This window comes from Ornithodoros turicata, chromosome 4 (assembly GCF_037126465.1).
Source record: "Ornithodoros turicata isolate Travis chromosome 4, ASM3712646v1, whole genome shotgun sequence".
NCBI lineage: Eukaryota > Metazoa > Arthropoda > Arachnida > Ixodida > Argasidae > Ornithodoros > Ornithodoros turicata.
The window spans coordinates 53273216-53299913 of NC_088204.1; the positions used below are offsets into that span (position 1 = coordinate 53273216).

General features: G+C 44.8%; 1 protein-coding gene across 1 annotated transcript; it reads right to left on the minus strand.

Moving 5' to 3' along the window:
• Positions 1–1703: 1703 nt before the first annotated feature.
• On the minus strand, positions 1704–26698 carry LOC135391546 (putative RNA-binding protein Luc7-like 2). The gene is made up of 9 exons (XM_064621845.1): positions 26534–26698; positions 23024–23118; positions 22832–22930; positions 16513–16623; positions 12221–12541; positions 10903–11054; positions 8578–8742; positions 5722–5805; positions 1704–1898 (listed from the first exon to the last, which is right to left on the minus strand). The coding sequence occupies exons 1-8, from the start codon at positions 26592–26594 to the stop codon at positions 5727–5729; spliced, it is 1083 nt and encodes a 360-aa protein (XP_064477915.1). The 5' UTR covers positions 26595–26698; the 3' UTR covers positions 1704–1898; positions 5722–5726.

The window sequence follows — 26698 nt, forward strand, 5'->3', positions numbered from 1 at the left end:
AAATGAGTGCAATGATGTTTGTCAACAAATGCCTGTATTGAGCATAGGAGCAGTGGATCACCTGCAGACTTTTGATGTCGACTGTATTAGGGTCGATTCACACGAGGCAACTTTTTGCTGCAACTCGGTTCCCGCTACATTTGCACGCAACCGAAGTTGCACCGAAAAGGTCCCTTTCATTCTACGAGCAACTCGGAATGCTGTAGTTGTCACCGAGCTCGCCAGATGGCGCGAAAAAACATCATAGTCATCATTTTCGTTCAAGCACACTGCGACTTCTGCACGTTACGACTTCAATCCCTTGCGAGTTTGATAATTTTGCATAATTTCCACTGGTCAGTGATAATTTCATCGTTTCGCGTACCACGACTGCAATAACTGACACATCGAAGTCTTCCTGATTGGTCGCGCTTGCAAGGCGGAGCCGTGTGATTGACAGGTTGCAGCTAGAGTTGAAGAAATCGCTCCTGAAGCGATCGGCTCTGCAACTTCTGCAACTCGGATTGCGCAACCAGGGCCTCGCCGTTCATACGGTGCAACCTGGTGGTGCGCAACTAAAGTTGCATCGTGTGAATCGACCCTTAAGTGGGTTCAGTCATGCTACTGCCTATTTAGTTTTCAACCTATGTACCACTGCTCAATAAACCCGATTTTTACCCGAATTACATCCTCCTCAAGATTTTTGCACCTGATTCTGCCCGATTCTGGGCTCAACTTTTTTCACCCGATTTTTACCCCCCGAATTCTGTCAAAAATATTTCCCGAAAACCTCAAACCCTATTCATAAGTAGGGCCCGAATTTTTGTGGTTACATTTTTCAGCAACATCAGAGGGTAAATATTGGGTTATATTTTGCTCCAATAATTCCGGTGTAGTTTGGTTGAACTGAACCTCATTCAACCCAACTCTGGTTGAATCAGTGTAAATGTTTGTTTCACTCGGCATAATACATGTGGCAAACCAGTAGATGCAGAGTATCAATATTGAGTCCATGCAGGCAGCAGGGTCTCCGTTTTCACAGTTTGTATGAACATATTTACGCATTTATAACACAGTTTCCAAAGTTCTGTGTTACTTGCGAGGACTTCGGATCCCCCTGGTCGAGCATAATCAGGTATAACCCTAAAAAGTCAAGCCCTGTTTATAAGTAAATTAGGATGGATGTAGGTATAGTTGGGGAATATTTTGCGGAACCTTAATTTCATGGTGCATGTTCTCTGCTGCTGTACCATGGATTAGTAGAACAAGGTATGTTGGGTCAGTCCCATTAAGACGTTTCATAACCCTGTTATTCTGCGAATGGTCTGGCTTTCATCAAGTTCGCTGTGGAACAGTGATTTTAAAGCTATACATGCTGTAGAGCACGCACAAGGATTCTTGTGGTCAATGATCTGGTTAGAAGGAAGCAGAATAAACTTACACTTTCCTTCCATGCAGACGGACAAAGTTAATTGTGCTCAAATAAGTTGCAGCCTGCAGGTCATCTTGACGTTGGGAAAACTCATTCCTTGCATATTTCGTTATCTGTACCTTCTATCACCATAATTAATGTCACAGAAAAGCACGATCGTGACTTTATAAGAGTCAAGGCCTCACAAATATTGCTTTGACACTATGTGACTTTTGTACCACAGGCATAGGCTACACAAGTGCAATGTTGAGCGGTGTGTCTAGAAGACAAAGTATTTTGTAGCATCAACAACAACAGTTAGAGAAGATGCTTTATTTTTCGTATGTTTACCTCAATCTTCCACCGTGCTCCACAGTTAGGGTGTTTTTTCACATTTCCTCGTGAATATTCAATACAAATGGCTAAGAAGGTTGCCATAAAACCCATCTCCTCTTCCACAGTCACTATATACACCAACAGGTTGGCTGCTGGCCATCCAGGGGCAATCCTGTAAGACCAGTGTACGGAAACATGTTTATTCTAAGCAAAGCAACAAAGAGTGTAAGTAGAACCTCGTTAATTCGAACTCTGATAATTCAAATTCCTGGTTAATTCAAACAAATTTTCGAAGTTTAGTTTGGCCCGCTATGTTTTCAATGCATTTGAAGCCCGCTTAATTCAAACCTCGACTCCGGTTAATTCGAATTTTTCACTCCCACCTCTCCCCCCGCCAACGTTTGAGATGCGCACTTCCGTGCTCGCACTCTGCCGCCGCTGTCACCGAGACTCTGAATGCCGAGCCGAACGGCCGAACCCTCCCGCTCAGCACCCCTGGTAACGAGGCTACGTGGGCGAGTCGATTCCGTGGGAGAGGGAGAGCAGAGAGCAGTGTGTGCCTCGCGGAAGGTGCACGTGCGAGCGTGGCCGCTAATTGCGTAGTTGCGTTTTGTCCACTCAGAACAGCGTGTTGCGTGCGTCCTCTTCGCGAGAAGTGAAACCGACGGTGTCCGCGGTGTGCTGTAACCAATGTCAACGAGGTCCAAGTATAAAACGCTTTCCCTGAAGGAAAAGCTGGCTGCTATCGACGAAGTGGAGTCGGGGTTGTCGGCGACTAAGTATGGAAGTGAATGGCCAGAAGTTCGAATCTACCGGTAAGCGCCCCTATCCTGCAGGCGAAAGCCAACGAACTGGCGGAACGTCTCGGACATGCGGATTTCAAATGCAGCAACGGTTGGATCTCACGATGTAAGGAGAGACACAGCCTGGTCTTCAAAGCTGTCAGCGGTGAGGAGGCTGCAGTGAATCCGAGCGTCGTACAACACTGTCCTGTGCTAGTATGTGCCAAAACATGTTTTGTATGAGGCCTTGCTTATACTACAAGCCAGAATCTTGCATTGGAACACAGGTTTTGATAATTCAGACTTCCCGATAATTCAAACAAAAATCTGTGGTCCCCTGAAGTTCAAATTAACGAGGTTCTACTGTACTATATTCAGACATGAGATTGACGATGATTTCAGTTACGTGATACTTACTAGCATAGCTCACATCAAAACCATAAATTACGCTAGACTGGAGGTAAAGAGTGCTATCCTATGGTGTGTGCATCCAATCACACACACACTTGAGAAAATAGTGCGGCTGTGACAAGAATAGCACATGTGCATGCAACCTCTTTGAGCAACTTCACATAACAAAGCGTTCTCATCCGTGCATATAGGTAGTAGATCTGGGATTACAGTAAATCGCAAACTCCACCATCACGTGCAATGTGTTCTTCGTATCCGAAGTTCATCAAGTCTAAACTGTAGACAGGCATCAAGGTTACATGAAACTAATCAAATATAATTTTAAAAAAAGTATTTCGTAATATATTCAATTGTTTGCGGGTGCTGGCAGCAATTACACCATGATCTAAAGTGTCCACATGGACAGCGTTAAGTGCCTTCGTGTGCGCAAAATCATAAAGCAAAGCAATAGAGCTCAGTGCCCACGCTGTTGCGACATCGAATGGAGGCGATGGCAATCCCTCTTGGTTGTTCAAAAGTTTGTAAACTACTAGTGGTGGCCATACGTCTGCAACAATAGCTTTTTTTCACTTACATCCACTATCTCTGTACCTATCATCATCAGCAATCATAAAGTCCTCAAGAGATTCACAAACACTTGTAACGCTAGCAGCTGCAGCCTTTCTCCCATAGGTGTCCGTCATAATCCCACCAGCTACACTAGTTCCCTTTGTGTTATCGCTGGCCTCACAAGCCGTGGTCAGGGATGGTTCAAGAAATCCAGCCCCTTCTTGAAGCACCTTTCAAAGTTTTATGTTTCATTTCCAACCATGACAGTTGTATCATCTACACAAGCACTGATAAGGACAACTTGATGCACACTTTCAGAAAGCTAATCAATAATGCCTGTTTTTGTATGCCTCTCCTATGCATGTGCCACAAGTGTGGCTCGGCTTCCACAAGTAAAAAAAAAAAGGTTAAAACTTGGGCACGTTGGAGATGAAAAAGGAGACAGCACACTGCACTGCACTTCAGTGCAACATGTTATCGTCTTGTTCTTGTGTTACTGATTCATTCATCCCCGCACCTAGATTATCATCGATATCATCGTTATCATCGATTTATCAGCTTCCACGATATCGACCAAAGAATGAGTAAGGTAGTTGTGAAAGGTGTAGAAGGCGCTACTACATGATTGGGCGCAACTCAAAGCAAGCGAGATCATGTCACCTCTTCTGAGTATGCACTCTCTACATATCGTGTGCCTGTGGTGCTGAAGAGGAGAAATAAGGTGATGGATGACCAGAGTTAATGGGGTTAGTGTTCATGTGCTCGTGGCGAGTTGTTCGTAATACCTGTCATGGATTTCCATAGGATTAAGGAAAACTGACGGTCATTCGTAACTTGTTCGATATATAACCAAGCCGAAGTTTGTTGTAAGTGGAGCTAATATAACTGAGACTCCCTGCATAGACGGCACTACAAAAAATGTGGAAGCTTTAACTAACATGACTAGCTGCTCTGCCCATCATGCCTGGTAAACGAGCAACTGTGTACATTTCAGCTGTTTCTTCTTGCAATTTTCGCGACGGAACAGGTGTGAAACCATTGTTTCGTAAAGTCAATTGGCAACTAGGACAAGTGTCCACACACAAGTCCAGTTTTCACACTTTTTCGAGTTTTGTCGGTGTGCTTCAGAATTTTGAGTACGCAAGTTTTTCTATGCTTATAGGGTTCCAACACCATGTAACAGAAAATTGTTACACCTATTGGTTTATTGTACGAAGGAACTCTGTACGAAATGAGGGCCTGGTATACACTTGGGACTCATGCTTTGCACTGAACCGCTGCAACCTGCAAGGTTGCTAAACTACTGTTTCACCTTTTCACAGCTAAACTTACTCAGTTGGTGCGTAACAACACTACAGTGCAATCCTGTTAATTAGTAGTCGAAGGGGACAGAAGATTCGTTCGAATACAGCGCAGTTCTAACAAAAAGGCATCAGTTGATCTTGATATGTTTGCAGCTCATACACACTAGCTACATTGGGGGCGCATCATGTCTCGCTGGGCCTTGCCGCACATTTGCGGTCACGCGATGCCGGAAATATGAGAGGCCCATTCCTACCGTATTTACGTGCATAATTTGCGCACCCAGAGTTTGGTGCGAAAAATGCCCAACCCAACCCAGTCGCTAACCTCACTCCTAATTTGATTACAGCGGTCATCCACTCATTTTTGTGGGCTGTGTAGACAACAGAAAGGGTTCTGATGCCCTTAAAGCAGCGAGGCATACTTGCTTTACCGGTTACCCATTAAGCGTCGTCGTTCTGTGCCAGTCGCGTTCACGTGCACCATTCCTTGTTCCTGTTTCCCCTGGCACAAGCATCACGTTTTTAAGTAGTGGTCTTACAAGTAACAAGCAAACTTAACGGTTGATAAACAAACGTGTCCCTGACACTCCAGCAACGTGTGGTCGCATGCTTTTGTGCTGGTGCGTAGGTCAGCTCGACTGGGTAACTATTGCACGCGTCCGTATGTTCGAACTACCAGTTTTTTTTGTTTTTTTTTCAACTGAAATGCACTGACTTGATGGGACAAGAGAGTCAGATCGAATAATCCAGAAGTTCGAATTCATGGAACTGCACTGTACTGGGTAAACATGGACACACACTCTTGAAAGGGACACAAACGAGGACAGTGATTGCTTAATATGTAACAACAAAGATGATGATGATGGTAGAAACAACAAAGACACTGGCAAAGAATACTGCACTTGTATCAATCACTCCTGAATATAGTGAACGTCACAACTCCACTCACCAACATCATTTTTCACCTCTGTGATTTTCTTCTCCATCACTTGTCCTTGTTTCTGATCTGCGATCCTTGTCTCGAGAGGAGTTCCTGCAATAGATCAATACGATGCCAAGCATTTTAAAAAAGGTTGCATGTTGTTTTGAGACATACAAGACGTATCTTTAGCAATGATAAATCATCAACTTGCAAATTCAGGGACTGCATCTTGAGACACACCCCTTGTACAGGCCCTGAAGTATATCACTTCCGTGAGCTGTGTTGAAGAGCCCCAATTAGGGCGAAATTGCCACACCACAGCAGGGACAGTGGCATGCTTGATTAAAGCCCCTAGGTTTCTGCGGTGAGAAATTAGATTTTCCATGAACTAGAATTTACAAGTCCGTAGGTGTCTGTCGATGAAAAAATATCAAATCTGCGGGATGCTCCTGCAGCCATGCAACCGAACAAGAGATACATAAAGGATTTGATTTATTTGTAGTTTTTACATAAAATGGAATAACCGAGTGCAATAGCTGCCTTGGCTTGCAAATGAACGAGGGATCCATCTGAAGGACCCCTCAGCATCAGCGGAGTTGATTGGTACAGGAAGGTACCGGAGAGCAATGGACGCTAAAGCAGGCATGAGTTTTTTCATCCCAGACCAGAAGTTGATACAGTAGAATCTCGATGATACGCTCACGGATAATACGAATTTCGGGATGCTACGAATTCTGTTCCGGTCCCGGCCGGAATGCCTATTCTTCCCATGTATTAGAGTTCAGATGATACGAACGCGTTATCTTGCCTTTACGGATGGTACGAATCAGCCGAGGATGCAACAGTGGTCGTTCCCCCGTGACGCGAGAGCGCGCAAGTCATGCTGCTGCGTCTTTCGAAAAGGGAGGGCGATCCTCACCACAAACTCCCTTACATCATGCAGCGCAATGCAAGCAATGACTTTCCTTTTGGTGGTGGTGGTGGTGGAGATAAGATCGAAGGGATTGAACGGCCCGGGAACCTTATCACCTTATCGCTGTTTTGACCTTTTTACCCCCCTCGCAACAATAAACCGCAAAGCTGTGTGACATCGCTCTGGCGGAAAACAACTACCAGAACCCCAGAACACGTGGAGGGAACATATCAGGACAACTTGTGGCAACATTACGCGTCACCATTCCTCGAGTCAGCTTCACCTAACGCCTGCTTGCTTTAGGAGAAGCTCGCTTTAGACCACTGTCGCGCGACTTGCGGGTGAAAAGCGCGTGCTACGTCTTTTGAATCATCTCGCGTATTTGGGCAGCACTGGCCAAAAACGGAGACACAAAAGTGTTACAACCTACCTCTTTCATTGACAGATGAACTGTCACTGTCTATTTTCTTGCCTCAATTTTTATTTTGGTTTAATTCGTTTGATACGAATTTCGGATGATACAAATTTTTTCCGCGACCCCGTGAGATTCGTATCATCGAGATTCTACTGTAATGTCAAATCTGGATCAGAGCACTTTTCTCTGGAAATAAATTCAGAGAGTGGGTTATCATTGGCTTGCAACTCGCTTGCACTCTTGCAGTACAACTGCCATCCAGCAGACAGGCTTGCTGGGTGAGCTGCCAGACTAGGAATGGCACTGTAGTGTTCTCTGTGAAGGTAATAGGCCATTTGCAAAAGTTCCAGGGAGCAGCGAGCATGCCGGGAAATGCTGTGAAAAAAGACAGCGACGGTGTATACACCAGTAGGACGACGACGACGATCGGAGACGATAGCAAATTGCTGTCGTTTTGCACAGCATTTCGCGGCATGCCCTGCCAGGGCGAGGGCTGCTCCATGGAACTTTCTCAAATGGCCTATTTGCAGTGGGTCTGAACACAAAATGCATTTGAAAAACTTCCAGGTGTTAGAGCCTTCCAAGTAGGCTTCTTGTTTTTCAGCAGCTTTTCTCATTCCTCCAGAAATGTGAGAAGCTTCAGTTTTGTCAAAACGTTACTCGGTGATGCCTTCACAAACAGTACGCTTACTGCTGACTTTGCCCTATCATCAGTGGTTTTATCCACAACCACCAAAACTGTGGCACCTTTGAACACATCTTTCAGGGCCAACTGGTGGATGGTGAACAAATCCTTTTCCGCAAAGGGACGGACAACGGGACGGAGCCATATTGCATCCAACGCGGGTGCAGTTCGCGCACAAAAAAAGCATCAACCAGTCGCCAGACACATTCCCTGCAAACAAGACTTACATCGCTTACGTCCTCTGCTCACTCCAAGGTTGCACCAAGCTAGCCCGACAATGACCAAGGTCGTTCACTTTTGATATCACAGCCAGTTTCTCCGTTGTGCCAACAGCAGAGGTGCCGAATCAGTCGCCTTTTTTGGTCGTGTTATTAGTGAATATCTCCGTTGTTCTAACCAAGGTTGAGTTCATACTCCACATGGTGAATGATGAATATGAATGGGACTAGGAATGCATACAGATGTTCGCGGAAGTTTTTTTAAATCTCTTTATGGTCCTTTAAGCGACCATCGTTCCAACTTATGTGCGAGTGGATGTGTGCAGCGTGGGAAATGATATCTCCCGATATAATTTTCGAAAGCTTTAAAAAGAGTGGAATAACGAGTGAACCAGACGGTACGGACATCGCGGACTCGAACGACGATTTTGAATCCGAAAATAGGGACTCTTGTAGTGGCGACAGCGAGTATTGTCAACCATATAAAGGTACTGTTGTTTTACGCTTGTGTGTTGTGTCGTAAAATAATCATTCTCAAAATTTCCAGCGCAATTTGCGCACCGCTAACTTCAGTCATTTTTTGGGGGAAAATAAAGCGTACAAATTATGCGCGTAAATACGGTAATATCGTCGATGAAGTGCTAAAACCTACCCATCGCTCCTGCGGTCTCTTGACGGGCGTCTGTTGCGCCCATCCCTGTAACGTTCCCGCTCACGACTTCTATTGCGCCGGTTGTAGTCCGAAGATCCCCGGTTTGCTCGACGGTTGGGAGACCGTGAACGAGACCGCCGGTTGCGTCCTTCTCTGGATCGAGACCTAAAGGCAGGAACGAGACTGCTACACAAGAGCATCCTGTTATCAAAGGCAGGCACATCCTGTTGGGCTTTTTCTACCCTGGGACTACAGTCGCCGTCCGATTTTTCGGACTCGGCGGGGATCGCGCAAAAGTCTGAATAATCGAGCAGTCCGAAAAAACGAATTTCGCTTCAAAATAAACTTTACTAAGCCCTAGTAGGCTGGAAAAATTTGTCGATGCTTTCCTAACGCCTGATAACATCAGCTTCTATTTCCCGAAGCGACATTTCGCCACTGTAAGTACGCTGACAGAGGCACCACCGTCATCAAGTCCGCAAGTCGGCTTCACCTAACGCATGCGTGCTTTAGGTGAAGCTTGCTTTACAGCGCTCTCGCGGGACAGCAGCACACGCTGGGCCGTTGGCCAAAAACGAAGACGCAAAAGCGCTACGACAGACCTCTTCTGCTCAGAGGAATGGAAAATCAACAATCATCACTGCCTATTTTTTTTACTCAATATTTTAGTTGGTTGATTTCTTTTGATACGAATTTCAGATGATATCAATGTTTTCCGTCACCCCATGAGAGAAATTCGCGGGTTGGGCAAACAGAGTCCGAAATATCGAGCGACAGAGCTGCACGGCGTCCGAAATTTTGGGCGTTCTTATACATCAACTCTATGGGACCTGCGGCCGTTCCGCGAACGAGTCCGAATAATCGAGCATGTCCGAAAAATCGGTCGGCGACTGTATCTGACTTTAGAGGACTGAAAACTTGTTACAAAACAGAAATGAGGAGGAGCGATTCAGAAAACACAAATCATGGTAATTAGCCACATAGAAAGAAGCACAAGAGGTCACTTTCCTGGCTGCTGCTTCCTTATACTCAACAGAGACTACACAAACGGTGCATTTCAGTAGCACACTAAAATCTCTCGTGAACCACTTTATAATGTGGGGTCTGAAGAACCGTTTGAAACACAATACTCAAGCCTCACGACACCTAGTTGCATATTTTCATCAGCCACTCTTCTCTAATTAAAAATACTATAATAATCTAAACTTCTCACTATTATCATGATCAAAATCTCTTATCAGGCCAATTCCTGAATTATCGTTAATAATGTGTATCGGTTGTACAGTACTGCATGTTAACCATCCCCCATGATGCAGAAACCAATATGCGAAGCACCTTGTTTGGCTCGTTGTTGACATTGGTCTACAGCAATCGAGTGCAAGCACCAAATAAAGATACAGCAAACCACACATACACACAAACCTGTTGACAATGTGTGAGTGAGATGTTTCTTGTACCGTATTTTCTCGAATACAAGACGACCCCCAAGTTTAGGGTACACGAACTAGAAAAAAAGTAAACAGGGATTGGGAGGCCGAATAGCAGTTAAGTATTTATCATCACTTTCTACACCACTGTGTTCTTTGTTGCTAACTGCACACAGCTCATTGTCCGGCGTTCTGTCCAAAAAGTTAGACAAACCATATTTCTTAAGAGTGTGCACGTCAACGTTGTCAGGCACATCGCACCAAGTGTCCAAAATTCACTGCGCTGGCACAATTCTTGATCTCTCCCTGTTGTTTTAGCCACCTTGTAACACTTATTTCTGATACTTGAAACTGCCTTGCCACCGCTACATTGTTGCTGTATTTACGAAACTTAACTTTTCATCAAACCGCCAGAGACCGACGCCATGACAGTGAATGAAGAATGAACGCCGTCCCCATTGTGCCCGTATTGCCGAACTTGCATCGCGCTCACACCGCAACATGTGATATTGGTCGTGCCGCGCTATTGGTCGATCCTGTCACCCGCTTCCGCCTCTCCCCTGACCTTGTTGCGGCGTGCATATTCGAATATAAGACGACCCCCGACTTTGGAACGCTGAATTTTGGCAAAAAAGGTCGTCTTATAATCAAGAAAATACGGTAAGTCTCCTGTTGTAAGTCTTTCAGCTTGGTATTTGTACTCAATTATTACGGACCAAAAAGCACTACAATTGCTTTCCCTTATGAGGGAGGCTATACTATTCTCTTCTGCTTAGTTTACATATTCCCTCTTCCTGAAAGTCACAAAAAGGAAATTGCTGTCACACAGGTCACGTTTCTTTTGCGATTCTATGATACAACCAGACTTTTAAAAACACAAGTTCGATCTAGTACATACCGTTGACGTGGTCGTCTGGAGGGGCTACGGCTATGCGACCTTGTGGCCTCCCAAGTCCGTGGTGCTGCTCTGCGGTTGCTGTCGACTCCACCCATTCGCTCTTTTTCATGTTGCTCATGACGAGCCTTCTCACGCTTTTCAGTCACCATTTTCTAGAAAACAAAAAGTGGTTTCCTTTTCTTGACCGACAGCTCCAAATGGCAGAAATGCAACACGGAGACATGTTTCTATACCACGACTATAACATGTAAGCTACAACATTTGCAAAAAATGACCACACTGCATTCCATCACTTATGTCAATGGTGTGAGACTCCTCTACAGGGTGTTTTACCTAAAGGGATAAAATATTTTAACTCGCGACGTACTCGCCGGAGGATTGTGGGACTTTCGGCAATTACTTTCTTGAAACTTTTGCCACCATTGACGAAAGCATTTGGACAACTTTCAATTGCAGGAAATTTTTATTTTTTTCAACTGAACTCTGAAAATTGCCAAGCAAACCTCACTTTTCTTTTATACAGAAATATGAAGTCCTCCACGAATAACCACAGGCCCAACAAAAACTATGCACAGTATCGCAACAGAAATAGTCGAAAAAAACGCTTTAGCCCCGCCTGCTTGATGTTCGCGAAGAAGCGGCCGTGACAGGTGCGTCTAAGAGGAGGAAGTGTCACCTCCATTTGTTTTGCCTTCCTTGTGATAAGACCGTTACTTTGTTTTCTTTGTGATAAGACGGTAGTCATCAGGATCATGGTCAAAGCGGGGGAAAGAAAGGCTAAACAAGAGGCTTTAGAGGTCCTTTAGTAGTTCATACTCCACTTTATTTAAACAGATCTTCAGTCCCCTTAGAGCTCGAATTAACAGGATTGCACTGTACAGTAAAAGATGCAATATCTACAAGACATCTACTCCAGCAGGATGCCAGCTGAATTGGGGAAACGACGGTGCAAAGGTTAGTATGGTACTGAGAGATTCTAAAAAAGTGCCCGATTGCTTTCCCACTATTACACTGTTAACTATGTTATGCTAGTGTTGAACAAACTACCATATGATGCTTAGCTACAACTGTGTTTTGTATTTGTAGATACTTTACTTCTATGTCTATGCGAGTTAATAAAGATTTTGTATTCGTATAAATAGATGTGCAAGCACTTGCAGAATTTCGGACTCCCTGCCCTAAAATTCGAGATATGCAACAGCAGAAAGACCATGCCCTTGTATAGCAGTGAAAGTAACAACACTTGTTTCAACAACAGCATTAATTTCAAGCACTGGTGGCACAGGAAAAGAAGTATTTTGGAAGATACTCTGCTTACCTTCAGGTCATCCAACTTCTCACGTATTGTGATAAAGCCAAGATGCAACTTCCCTCCAAAATGATCGGCGAGACGCCTGTCGTTGTCGTGGATACCAAGATAAGCGGAGCATACCTCGCACACCCTCAGCTTCTGTTGCTGGTATGACGAGGCTGGCATTGAGTTGCGGTAGTCTTGTTCAGCCTCTGCTTTCTTCTTGCGCACATCCTCGACTTCTTCCAATAGCTTTAGCGATTCCTCTACATTGCCATCAGCACCTTTCGCCTCTGCAGCTGCAAGCTTCTTTCCCATAAGTTCTGCAAGCTCTTGCATGCGGTTCAGCTGTGTGTTGGAACACAAGACACGCCACGTAAGTACACTTTCACCGGGAGGTCTAAAATCATTTAATTGCACCCACAGATACCCTGGGGGGATGTTAGTCAAGCGATCTACTCAGGAGCAAGATATAACTCAAAGGTTTGCATCGGGTCTTCATCAGCACTACCACATAAGCTTCCTGCTATGTGAGGACTGATGTCTATTGGCACAAAAGCAACCAAGGCCATATGCATCAACCACATTGTGGGTGATGGATTAAGTGTTTAATTAAATAAATGAGGCACAAATGTGTGGAATACAAGGTCAAAATGGAACCACAACAACAACAACTTTATTACGGGATGATGGCTGGGGAGTTTCATCGCCGGGGGCGACACTCTACCCCGTTGCTGGCGGTGATGCGGGGAATGAAATAATGAGCCCCTTCACAATAAGGATCGAAATCCTGCGAAGTCCAGAATGGTGAAGAGAGCCTTGAGGGCAGCTCGTTGAGGGATGCGAAGAGTACGGTTCGGGAAGGTTGGTAGTGTGGGCAATGGAGAAGAATGTGCTCTAGATCTTCAACAGCACCACAGTGGCTGCAGTGGGGAGAGGCAACTTGTCTCAAGCGGTAGCACCACTGTGCTGTGAAGGCCACGTCGAGGCGCATTCGATGAACTAATGCGGCATCTTGACTAGAGATATGTGCAGGCATGCGGAAAGCGAGCGCTGGATCAACTCTGCTCAGCTCTACTCAAAATGGATGCAAAGAAATGGCAAGGTAAAACCGATACCCTAGATGATAATGGCTAGTTAAAGGGGCAACTAAAGTGCTAAAATATCTCTTCGCGATACGAAAGACTCCGTATATCGTGAGAACAATGCAAAAGAAATTAGATTCACCCGTTGCGCCGTTTGTAATTAAAACGTGAATAAAGGTGCCAGTTTGGAGGTTCCTCTTTCCTTCCTTCGAATCGGTGCAAAACGTCAAGGGTACGTCACCCCCCAGCACATCCAATTATCGAAGCAAACACATTGTGGGAATGCCCACTCCCGCAATATATTCTGTTTTGTACATGTGTATATGTTCTTTGTCCAATCAACACTGTGCGAGGGAAGCTCCGACTTTGCTGCGATGCATAGGGATACACACTTCACCTGGGCGCATCTGTAGTAGCGGAAGCTTTTGCTAATACAGCCAAACAACAACCTAACAGGCAGAATCAGGCAGCATTCATGCGGGGCAACTCTTTCAGCAACTATGCCGTCAGCCAGCTGAAGCCAGGAACCTCCAGCAACCAGAGTTGCTCTGCATTGTTCTGAGTGAAACCTTGAGAAGTTGTTTATGTTCCCGCCAATCAGTAATGAGAGCATTGCCACGTGACTCCCGATGGTATGATGTGATTTCATTCGTGGGTTTACGGGTTCAAATACTGCAGGGTCAGAGAAATATTTTTATCTTTTTTTTTAATTAATGCCACACAAACAAATTTTATGGTAGATTTATGGAAGCCAATGGTAAATGATGAAGTTCAGCAGGAATTTTACGAATTAAGCAGGATACGGGGCAGTTTTCTTCAAATTATGCCATCAGATCGAGGGTCTACTGTATGCGCACTTCACAGCAATGTTGAGAAGGTCACGCTGAGTTGGACAGAACGTGTGTGGTGAACACGTGAATACAGGTGGGCACATATGCAGAGGTCGCAATGTAAGCTTTCGTACGATCCGGCAGTACAAGATGTGCTCGGAGTTCTCCATGTGGCCAGATGAGAAGCAATGGCAGTCCACATTTGGTCTGATAGATGAACACATTTATAAGGAATGACTAGTTTAGGAAGCAGATGGAGGGGGTATTTGAAGCTTTGTGGCTTCATTAAACATTGCGTATGGATATGTATGAATACGTTGTAAATTACAACTATCATGAAGAAATACTCCCAGAGTTCACAGGTTTTCAAGGTTTCCGAGGGTTTCAAGTAGGGTTGTCACCAGGCCGGTATTATACTGGCACGGCCGGTTATTTGCTCGCTCTGCCGATTGCCGGTAGGAAGGTGATACCGGCAGCCTTTTGCCGGTATTTTTGGCTCAGGGCCTTTCATAGGGGCATTTACGGGGTTCTCTCTTCAACATTCCAATACAGCTCGAATAAATCTGGAGCACAGACCTAACTCCGCAGTCACCAGTCGTTTTCTTAGTTATTCATCATTATTATTATCATTGTTATTCACTAAGTCTTGTGTTCGAAGGGTACAAGAGCAGTGGTTGTGCACTGTTGGTGGTTGTGTCGAGCCAGCGAGAACTTAGGCCGCATACAGCCATCATGAGATCTACGGGTTTGTAAAGGGGCAAAGAAGGGTTTGTCTGCTCGATGAGTTTTTCGAAGTAAGTGGCAGTCCAATCCGGTTGCTCCAATACGATCCAGTGTAGCATTCATGCTTGTTTATAGCAATTTCTAGCATCAATGATGCAGCCACACACAGGAACATATGTTTCCTTGAAGTATCTTGAGCGAGCACGCTCGCTCTTTCTCTCTCTCTCTGTGTGCTTGTCCACCCCTCACACTTTCCTGCGAGCCGTTCCTCCTTTCCCTCTATTCCACCTCCTCTCCTTCTCCCGGTATTTTTCACTACGAAAGGTGGCAACCCTAGTTTCAAGGCCATCTGCGAACCCTAAAGAAGCTGAGAACCTGATTACACTCTATTCACAGAATCAGGAGGACAAAAGAACAGAGAACATGTTGCGTAGCAGTGTGACAACGCGTGAGCAGGTAAGACAACAATAACGTTTCGCACGTGTATAAGGCCTACAAGACCAACGCTGTCGAGTTCGTTTATGTGCGAACCCACTTTAGTATCATCCTCATTCTGCCTCATGTTAAGCACGAACTGCAGATGGTCTTCTCTCTATGGAAAGACACAGATGGCTCAAGCGACTTTGTTTGATTTAAAAAACGATAGGGGACTATTTCGCAGATGCCTGAAGTGAGCACATCCTGACAGAGAATGAAGGACGCGATACATCTGCCTTCACTAATCGGGTGCCTGACCACAAGCACTCACCGGCGCAGCTCTGTGAAGCATGCGTTCATTTAGCGGAGAAGGATTAGTAAAACTGAAGTAGCAGACAAGCAAGCTGGTGCACAGACGAAGTGGGCAACATAACCGGAGCATTCTTGTTGTGCAAGGAACAAAAACAGGTCATCGAGGCCTGCAAAACATCTAGACTGCTGGTTGTTGTCTCCATGTGTCCTTAAGAACACTATGGCTCCACACAAGAAGATTACTGTTTTGGCATTCCCCTTGAAGCTGACCCTTTCATGTCAGATAAGGTATTCATTGATGTTTCTGAGCCTCGTTTATCCACTTGCCTTGCTTGTTAGGAAAAAAATAACACTAGAGGCTAACTTGCATTGCGACAGCTCGCAAAGAGCCATTGAGAAACTGATGTTTGTTGATGAGGTCAGTAATTTTTTATAAACTGATGTCACGACCGTTTAGCTCAACAATTTTCCATCAAGAAAAAAAAACTGAATGTGGTCCCCATTTTACGCACACTGCAAATTCAACATGTACAGTGGGCACTCGGTTGTGCTATACACTGCTGAACAAATGCCATATAGTGAGAGAGAGAGAGAGAGAAAAAAAGAGAAGCAATTTGTTTCTTTAGTTATCTTCCGAGCAGAGACCTTAAAGTTGTCAATATTCTGTAGCAAACATTCAACACATCCCTTCTCCCATGAAGAGCTGTGGAGTCAAGGTCAATCGCAACCCTTACTTAAGATCCCCGCTTACTAAAACAGATTTAATGTGCCGCTGTGCGAAGTTTGGAGTGCACAAACTGAAGAAACGATGACAACACTTGTTACGAGCAAGATCACGCCTTGCTGAATGAGCTAGGGTTATTACGCACCGTGTGTGCCAGAGACAAGCCCACTAATACGAGGACAGTGAAAGCAAAAGCACCAATAATGTTGATGAAGATAACCATCCCACCTTTTGAGTGACTTCACTGCTCAGTTCCTCTTGAGTTTCTGCCAGGCGACGCTTGGCCTGCTCCGTGCGACGATCACACTCCCCAATGAAGTTCTGAAGGTGCTCCATGGCCTGCGTTTTAGTAAGAGACTGTATGATGACAAATGAAACGAAGAAGGTCTCACGTCCTGAACCTACTCATTTAGACCCCAACGGTCATTGTAGTCGTTGCTCTACCACAGCTAACGCAATTATAAACATTTTCGAAGTAAGCCTGACTTGTGCCACCCATTCTCCATCGCAAGTGTCTGCTCGGAGTACGTACAAACCAGATAGTGTTCATAGCATCACTTAAAGATGAAGGCGCCTTGAGAAGAGTTTTGCTGACTCAAGAGCCCCTTAGGACAACATCTCGAAGCAACACATTCTACACTTTCTTGCACTTCAGGGCAAGTTTGAAACTGACAAAAGCGTTGACGGATATATTGTCTCATGTAAGCAGGAGGGAACTGGAAACATCACTGAGATAGAGAAAGCCTGCCTACCCGTCGACATGAGAGAGAGAGAGAGATTATTGGTTTAATGGCACAAAGGCAACAAAGGCCATAGAGCGCCAAAACTACGACCCGTCGACGTGATGTAACAGCTATATAAGAGTCAGCCAATCAGGATCGTGTTTTCAACGGCGGTAGCCAGTCACAAACATGCTTTCAGCGGTGGTAGCCACAGAGACGAACCACCGTCATCTCCAACTAATAATCGAATGTCCCCGCGTACTAAATGGGAAAACTTGGAAATAAAACGCAAAACAGTCCAAATCTTTCTCAAGATTGATTTTCTGGAAAGAGTGTTGCACTTTTTGTCTACAGATTCAGGTCTACAGGTTCCAAGTTAGCTGCAACCATTTGCGAGTTCTTGAATTCGCAAAACGGCGACACGCAGTAGCAGATGAATTCCGACTTTATATGTCCACGTAGCGAAGGAGGGAGAGGGGCAATAAGCAGGCCTTCTGTATCTAGGTGGCGTTGGCACTGCACTCTGACAACAAGTATGTTCCTGACAAGGACAGCACCACGTGTGAAGCCCCATGCCGCACTGCAAAAATTGGGTGTGTTTGTTAAGTAGGCGCCCCAGAGCGCGAGTGTTTCATACTCAATATTCAACAAATGCTAAAACTTTCCCACTGCTGGAGAAACATACAAAAGGTATGATAAGACACTGGATTTTAAATATGATCAGCCAACCTGCTCACCATGCTAACTTTATTAAATTTCATACTCGACTTGCTTAACGCAACACATGCAGCATTGGCACACTTCGGAGTGTCAGACACCAACACGTTCTTAGCGCTGTCGTCTCATATAGATGCACCGGAGCAGACTACAAGCTCTTGGGGCATGAAATGTTTGTCGAGACTTATTTCCTGCTGTGGGTGCGATCCACCAGGTGCAGGCAGCTGGCACTGGCAGAAGAGTACTCTTAATTTGTTCGAATGGTTTGCATGGGAGTAAAATGAAGATATACTATGTTACCGAATTTTTCCATTTTGGGAAACTATCATTGTTTCTTCAACTGCCATCATGCTTTCCTATTACTGGGAAACTTCTACATGGATGTCAGCAGTTACTCGTGACTCATGCAGGGCTCTAATGCAGGCACGTTCACACGAAGCTGTCAATCTTCATTGAAAATTGCTCCGGTGGCATTTGTTACAAATTTCCATCGTTTATACGTCTCAAATCGTATTCGCTACTGCGAGAAAATGTCCTCAAAACTACCGTCGTCCAAATGAAGTCACTGCATTGTACACTGCATGAGCAAACAACAAGAAGCACCACCCCCAAGGGAGCAGTGTAATCCCGCTTTCGCCGCTGTGTTTCGCTGTTAAGTGGCCGCTCTGGGTCTCTCGTACTCCTCGTTTGGGTGTGCCAAACAAGGGGGTGCATGCTTAACACACACACTGTTCCAACACCCAGACCAATACACGTGTGAAGGAGCACATAGTGAAGATTAGAAAGCGATTTACTTTTCTTTTAAAGAATACAGACCGTCGTAACACAGCTTCTTCTTACCTTAAAAAATGAAAGGTAAATAAAGGATGGTATGACATTACTGTACTCAGCCTCACCATATTAATGCGGAGGAATAATGTTTGTGTAGCACAAGCAATAAGTAAAGATTTAATTCTCGTTATGGCTACCAAGCATCACAAAAGAAGCAGCCGTATTTCCATTGCTTATCTTGCCAATTCAGTACTTCAGTTTTGGGTGAATCAGAGAGTTTCATTGGTCTGCTTACACAAGAATCACCACAGTTTTAGAGTCTTTGATAAAAAAGATTTAGTGTGTACATCAACAGTATACAAGGAACATCTGCTCCACAGGCCTCCGCAGCATTCGTGTGCAGCCTTCCAAGACTTTGGAAGACAAACCATGATTAACAAAAGCTGCAGCAAAATGAATGCAGACGACGCGACGCATCATAAAACATGTTCTGTTTGTCTCTGTATCCATATCCATACCTGCCAACTTGGGAACATCTAAATTAGGGAGATTTCAAAAGCGCGGGGGGGGGGGGTAGGAAAAAGCCGATGTTGGGAGACTTTTATTTGCACATGTAACAGGAGCACACTTGACCCCAGCAGGCACATCAGGCACAAGTCTTGCAGCAACAAACTTTGCCCTCTCCAACAAACTATCTGGGTGTCAAGCTGTGACAAAGTTATGACAATTTCTCAAAAGAACGTGAAGACAACAGGGTTGGCTACCGGAAACGGAAACACAAACGAGAAACGGTAACTACCGAAATTCAACAGGAATCAAAAATGGAAACGGAAACAAAATTGTTTTAGTTTCCACTACAGAAACTAAAAAGTGGTAACGATAACGGAAACCAAATTCGCAGGACGTTTCCCTCAGTGTTTTCGCGTTAATATGAAAATTATATATATCCGCACTATTCTTCCAGTCATCATTCATTCATTCGTTTATTTACGGGACTTACTTTCGTGTTGAGGCCACTGTGCAGCAAGATGGACGCGAAAGTTTTAGATGACGTGTTATTTTTGCGCACGAGCGGAGACTTTTGAAACTTAAAGGCATGTATTTCCGCAACCTTGAGAGGCATCTGCTTGCGGTGTATAAGATTCGTGACGAACTTTGCATTAAAGTCTTTAGTGTTTGTGTTTGGTGTGGCTGTCCTTTTGTATCCTGTATGCAACTAGAATATCTGACATGAAAAAGCCAAAACAAGATAGTACGAGTTCCAGATGAGAAACAGAAACCAATACCGAAATTACCTCAGAAACTGAAATGGAAAGGAAATTCTTAAAAGGAAACGGAAACAGAAACTGCTACCGAAAATTGCCGAGAAACGGAAACGGAAACGAAAAGCCGAGTTTTTTAGTTAACGGAACCGGAAACAATATTTTCGGTAAAAGACCCTGGAAGACACAAAACTTTGCCTATGTTCTCTTCGCGGTGCTGAACTGCCCTCACACTCAACACTACTCGTTCAGCACTACCACTAATGTGTCTGAAATTCAAAAGCCTATCTGGACTTCCCAGGAGAGCTTAAACATAATAGTTGTTGAACAACTTAGTTAACGAGTCATTAAAAAGTAGTTTGCATAATACGTCAGAACCATCAGTCAGAGTTGTACATCGCTGTGGTCAGTTCAGCGCGCGTATCATGAGCTCTTAGTTCAAAGCCCAATCTTTCGCCGTGTTTCCAACTCCCGACGCTGCAAAGAGTTTTGCATCGTCGCGAGTTTGGAACACGGAGGACGAGGGCTCGAGCGGATAACATCGTAGTCCTTTTCTTGGTTTCGGAAAGACTGACCTAGCTGGCACTGTTTGTCTTGGCATTTGAGGCGCCGCGCTTGTGCTTCCTCGACGTAACATGGGTGACAATGTCGGTCCACCCTCCATGCAGAATGCTGATGTCTCAGCCGTAAACTGTGCAGAACACTGCCCTACCTGGACGCGATCACGCGTCCCAATTGATCGGTGTATTGCGTATTGCTTCAGAAACACGTGTAGATACTTGTTTCGCTTACACTGAGCCGTGACGTGCAATATGCATGGCAGAAAGGCACCTTTGTCGCACGAAAAAATGGAGGAGATATCCGGAAACTCGAAGTGCTAGAACTAGAACCATACCATAACCAGAACTCTTGCACTCCTCAACATAGAGGCTCCGGAAAGAGGCAGCGATGCCAATGGCAATCGGGCTGGTATTGGATTGATGTTTTCATCTGTGTGCCCAGAGCAAAAGGTAGGCGTTTGAGATATAGAGGGGGAAACTGCATTTTCTGGGAGATTTGCTTCTCGGTCGTACAATCTTACAAACCGGTCTGAATCCGGGAGTCTCCTGGATGAATCGGGGGAGTTGGTAGGTATGCGTATCTGTTTTGCTCCAGCTTCTATTAGGCACGTATGGATGCCAACTACCCCACATGAAGGACATTAGGACGAGCCATCAAGTGAACAAACATTTAAAAAATGCAAAGCTAGGTGTTGCACATTGGACAACACATTGGCCTAGAAAGCTGCCTGCTATGGATTCTTGATATTTATGAAGTCCAAAGCAAAGCAACTGCAAATCAATGAAGCACTGTAGAAAAATAGAGGAAAGATCACTTCTGGTGCAAAACCACAGTGAACAGCCCAGCCCTAAAGCTCTACAAATACTCCTTTGCACATCAATAATTTGACCAAAGTGTCATAAGTTAAACATATTGCTCCTCTGTAACGCAGTCAACATTCTTCCCCATCACCACAAAGATATACTTTAACCTAACAGTGGGGCAGAGCTGCAAGAATCATGGGGGATGGAAGATGGAAGGAACCTCCCACAAGCAAGCCAGCAAGAAAGAAAGCAAGGAACACCTCCACAAAGTTTGTACAGCTGATGCTTGTTCACTGCTGCAGTGACAATGCTTTTGAACAGCAGCTTCGTTTATGTTTCTTGCTCATCTTGTAACAACGTGCTCTAACGTTGACTCAGTTATCTAATGTTTACAATATCCCAGTTGTTCTGGTTGTGCACACCACCGCCGTCATAAACTATACGTGACACGACGAAACGACACAACTGTTCTAATTTTAGCAACCACGTATTTGCTCAATGATGTGTTGTCTTGCACGAGAGACAGCTATCAAGGCATTGAAGACTTTGATGGAAACCATGACCGGCAATGTTCCCAAAATGCAATTTGGAGCATCGAAATATGAATTTTGGAGTACTTTAGAGCACCCAAATATCAATTCTTCGAGTACCTTGTAGCATTATCAAAGCTTGGCTTCGCGTAACCTGTGTCAGGACAATGTCCCTTCCAGTACACATATGTGGTAATTGAGCCTGCTTGGTAACCTCTGTGCAACAATTGCTGCTTCAAGTAAAATCACGTGGGGTTATGCAAGGAGATGATCCTCGGTAGCACAGAAATATATAAATGTCTAATTACTAAGTGCGAGGACAGCATTGCTTGGAACAAAGTTTCGAGTAAGTGTGCTCTCCTTTCGCTACAATGCCTACCTTGTCAGTGCGGAAAAAAATAATACCACATAAGAACACACAGCAAGCTGGAAATGTTTGATATGAATTTCCAAAATTTTTTTTGGCAGAACAGAGTCATGTGTAATCAACAGTGATAGAAGTGCCTCGAAGCGTTCTGGCAAAAGAAAAAATCGAATTTTCGCACAGCTTGGGATAAACACCGGAGATAGCAGAATGCCCGCCACAATCATTGCAGGGTCATAATGACGGCGCCTATGTGCATCTCACAGACGTAAGCCTTGAGGCTGCTTGGCTAGGCCTAGGCTAGGCATAGTTGGCATTGGCTTCAACTGACTAGCCAGCTAGCAAGTCGCCGTGACAGCTCTCTCTCATGTTTAAATTATGTCGAATTCTAGTGAGTCTCGTTATCTACAGGTTTCATTTTCTCGTAACACACGTGATCTCCGTGGGCCGCGAAGTAGTCGCCTACCCCACGCTTTGGCACATCTTTGGAGCAAATGCAGCGAAAACACGTCGTACGGCGCAGGAAGGTCCAGCACCCAGTGATTGGCACAGCTGGGTGCAAATGGCGCAGCACTTCCATCACTGAATCAATGTACCCACGTGCCCTTGAGGTTGCAAGAAAATGATGTGCGCACCCTCGCAAAAGGAATGCTTTATTCCGCAACCAGTTTTTCTAGTGCTCTACAATCGCTGCATGCAATTTGCAATTCCTTGCCGTTTATTTTGTAGCACTTGACACAATATTGCAATTTTTATCAGGATAGTGCAGGAGCAGTGTCCCTGCATGACACAATTAAATCTGGCATGCCGCACTTACATCCACATCATAGAAGTAGTCCTTGTCCTTCGAAGCATTCTCAAAATCTGCACGGAGGGCCAGGTCATGAATTTTCAGGCACTCCCCGAGATCCATGCGCTGCAACAAGTGCAAGGGTCTTTTATTAGAACAGATCATCCTGTGCACATATATATATAAATATAAACTAAATAAGTATCAAAAAAGACTTACAGTGGATGCCAGAATGTCATGTGGACAACAGTTGAGCAGGAAGCTCTTGCAAACCCGGGGATCGGTGAAATGTACCTTGTAGCGGTTGTTTTCTCCTACATGGCGGAACACAGCACAAAACAAGAAATTTGCATATTAGTCCTCGTTACACTCAATGGGGTGAATGATGATGTCCATGCGCATGTGTGCCTTCTGAGCATCAATGGACAGGAGCCCAGCAACTGCTACGACTTCCCCCCCTTCGTATGTTGCTCAAACACAAAATTGGGCTCACCCCAGCTGCAGCTGTAAATCCTTCACCCCCAAAGGAGGGTCCAGACATTCTGGGACTGGCGAGAACACAACATTTTGGCCTTACAGCAGCTGTCCTCTGCATCCCATGCCTTCTCTATCTCTCCGTATCACAGCCTTAAATATTCATACTTAAGGTAGTGCCAGAACACTTCACAAGGGTACACTGAAATTTTCCGTCGTCTTTAGCTAGCTGCCCTACTTTACAAAAAAGTGCAGAATATATGCGCGTAACTTTCTGGACCAAACACAGTGCAGCCAGTGAGACTCAGCACTTCAGTAATATCCGTAAGCAATGATGGACTACTCTACAACAGTAAACCCATTGAACAAGCATTACTTCACTACAACTAATACCACTACAAAGACTGGCTCTTACCCCTTATAATGAATTAAACATCCGAGTATTTCATGCTCCTTTAGAACCACTTTAACGTGTAAGTAGAATAAAATGAGATTGCACATACAGCCAGACTGCTATTGCTAATTTTAATGGAAGGCTTCCTTACAGAAATAAAGTTAAAATCTGGGCGGACTGCATTACAGCTGTATATCATGTACACATTTCATTCAAGGTGCTACGCCAGCAAACCTTTTATGTTCCATCTTTAACTCAGCTTTTCGAGTGTCAGACAACAACAAGAAGAAAGGCAGTAACGTGAGAATACAGAATTTCAGATTTTATATCTTTCTCAAAATTTATTTGTGGCACTAAAAGATTTTGCTACAGAAATAAGGCACTCGGCACATGCGGGAAATTTGATGTACAAAGAGCAGGATTTTACGCAGCTCCGCACCCAACATAATGTTCACAAACAGACCTCTCGCAAATGAGCTCCCATTCCACACATACTGGAGGTAGATACTAAATCCTCGCTCCACTTTTGAGTAGAAATCTGTTTGCAAATGACATTTCTTGCAGAAACTGGTCCCCCCCCTTAAACCAAGCACAGTTTTTCGTCTTTCCACAGAGAGTTGTCAACCAAACATTGCAGAAAATTGTCGAGCGAGGCTGAGTCAACCCTGTGGTACGCACACCACGACTGCACTGACACACATCAATGAGGAGAGAAAAAGAAAGTTCTACGTACTCCGACAACACTTACGTAGCCGTCAGGGACAATTTGTCGAGCACCGTGGGGGAGAAAAGTGGGAAACAGAGGAGGTCCCACTGGCCTTGCTCCCAAACATATTTTAATACTGATGCTTACCGCAACAAAATAAGAGACACTCATGGGATGACACATGCACTGAAAAGCAGCTTTGGAGACGCACAGGAGCTTTTGCTACGTTGCCATCATAGCTTCAGACGACGTGATTGTGCTTTGTGTGGTGCAATTTCATTAACAGAGTGAAACACTGAACTTGATAGGCCTAACCTTCAAGGGGTTGGGAAACCATTTACAACTGCTTTTGCACAAGCAAGAACACCCTGAGGCTGGTGACAGCGATGTGTCGGGGAGACAATGCACATGATGCAACTAACCTATGTAACTCAAGTCGCAACTGAAACGACTGACCTGTGGCTGGGCAACTCGACTGCAAGAGTCGCATTAACAAATCATTAGGTAGACCTAACCAATACTTGTCACTCTTTCGGATACCCCCCATCGGTGCGGGTGGCCTTGGGCACTTCACTTCCATCAGGAAACTCCCTGCTGCTCCCGCCAGAGCCTGCTGGCAGAGATTTAGTCATGATGAACCGTTGCAGGATAGATATAGGAGGAGGATGATATATCCAGACCCCTTCCTATGCATGCCTATGAGGGGCCTTTTTTAGCTCATCTCTAGACAGGTATTAACAATGGCAAATAAGGGGTCTTACAAATGGCTGTAATAATGAAACCCCTCCCAGTGATGTCGGTATTACTTTATCGTTGTGCATGTAGCACACTACCAATAAGCTTGAATATTTCCATTTCTGCTTAATATATGTGAACGATATGCATCGTGTGCGCCGGCCCCCAGCAGAGCCACACTGCTACTGCTGTTTCTGGTAGCGCACATGAATGATACTGTTGAGAGTAGAACACATAATAGCAGTACACAATTTATTGAGCTAGTTCTTGTACCACGAGAGTGCCTGAACACTTGATGAAGTGCTACCTGATGATTGCAATATCCTTCTATTAGCTCACATACTGCCTATGGTGACTTCTTTTGTTCTATTATTGAAAACGCTGCCTATACTCTCAAATAATGAATTGGAAAGAGAAGTGGGACAATGGTTTCACAACCCCTGTAAGGGGCATAATGCATGTCTGAACATGAGCCAAGAGAGTGCATGTGCGTTTGTCTATGAATGAAAGCACAGCAAAACTATTTCATTAGTATAGGTGTATCACCTGTAAACTGTCTAAGAAGTGAAATATAACTTTGCAACTTGTAAGTGGTTACTTCACATTGCTACAAAATTCAGTTTAAAAGCTCCTGCTCCTCCACTGCTGAGTAATAAGTATGAGAGATGCAATCCATACGAATAGTTCCACAGCTGCGGCTCTGAAAACACATCTGGCCCACACAAGGTGGTAGTTGACGTCTGCATGTGTATGTGGTATAATATGCACACATGTTCAGTTTTCTTTGGATGTGTGTGTTTATAATATATAAGGAATAGATATAGACGGGGTAGAGCGCAATATAAAGACTCACGCAAAGTACAGCATTGAACAACTACACTCTCCCAGTGCCAGGAAAAGAGATGGGTGTTTCTTTAGTGCTTCGCCTGGAAAAACACGGGAACACACCTGTATACAACCACTGCGGCTATACTTCCAGCTCTGCCAGCACTCTGCGGTTTCCACGGTTAAATATTACACATCCACGACAATCAGGCGCTCATAAACCCAAAATTACTTTTCAGAGTCACTTCAGAGTGAACGACGACACAAGCGCAAACGAAGTAATAGAGAGTCGGGGAGAGCTGCACTGAACCATTTTTCTGGGTGGTGCAGGCGGTTCCATCGTGCACACGATTGAAGTAGATCAGTGAGCCAGTAAAGACTTAGATTAGTTCTCCCAACAAGACACATTATACTGTAGTTGCCAAATGCGTTAGCTAGCAGAGAATCCTGCAGTGATGGCTACCAATGAACCAAAGATGGCCAACTTGCAGCTCCATCAGGAGGCTTATAATCGCCACATCTATAATGTTTATTCGGTCAATCTGAAAAGGAGGGCCACGCGCATTTACAAGTGAGTTTCATAGAGGATACTTACCATCTCTGCCTGTGCCCATTAATTGATCCAGCATTTGCCGCATCTGTTCGTGCGCGGACATTATAATTATCTGTATTTCCTCTGTTTTCAGCACGCAAAACACGTCGATCCCCGACACAACGCAGCAATGGCGCCCACAACTCACTCGTAGTTCCTTCCGCACTA

What these genes read in the sequence shown, in the direction of transcription:
- LOC135391546 (XM_064621845.1), bottom strand. Translation starts at nt 26,594, where the DNA reads ATGTCCGCGCACGAACAGATGCGGCAAATGCTGGATCAATTAATGGGC. An exon ending in ACTACTTCTATGATGTGGAT is followed by an intron (nt 16,624 to 22,831) that starts GTAAGTGCGGCA and finishes ACTAAAACGCAG; the next exon opens with GCCATGGAGCACCTTCAGAA. An exon ending in AGAAGTTGGATGACCTGAAG is followed by an intron (nt 11,055 to 12,220) that starts GTAAGCAGAGTA and finishes TTTGTTTTCTAG; the next exon opens with AAAATGGTGACTGAAAAGCG.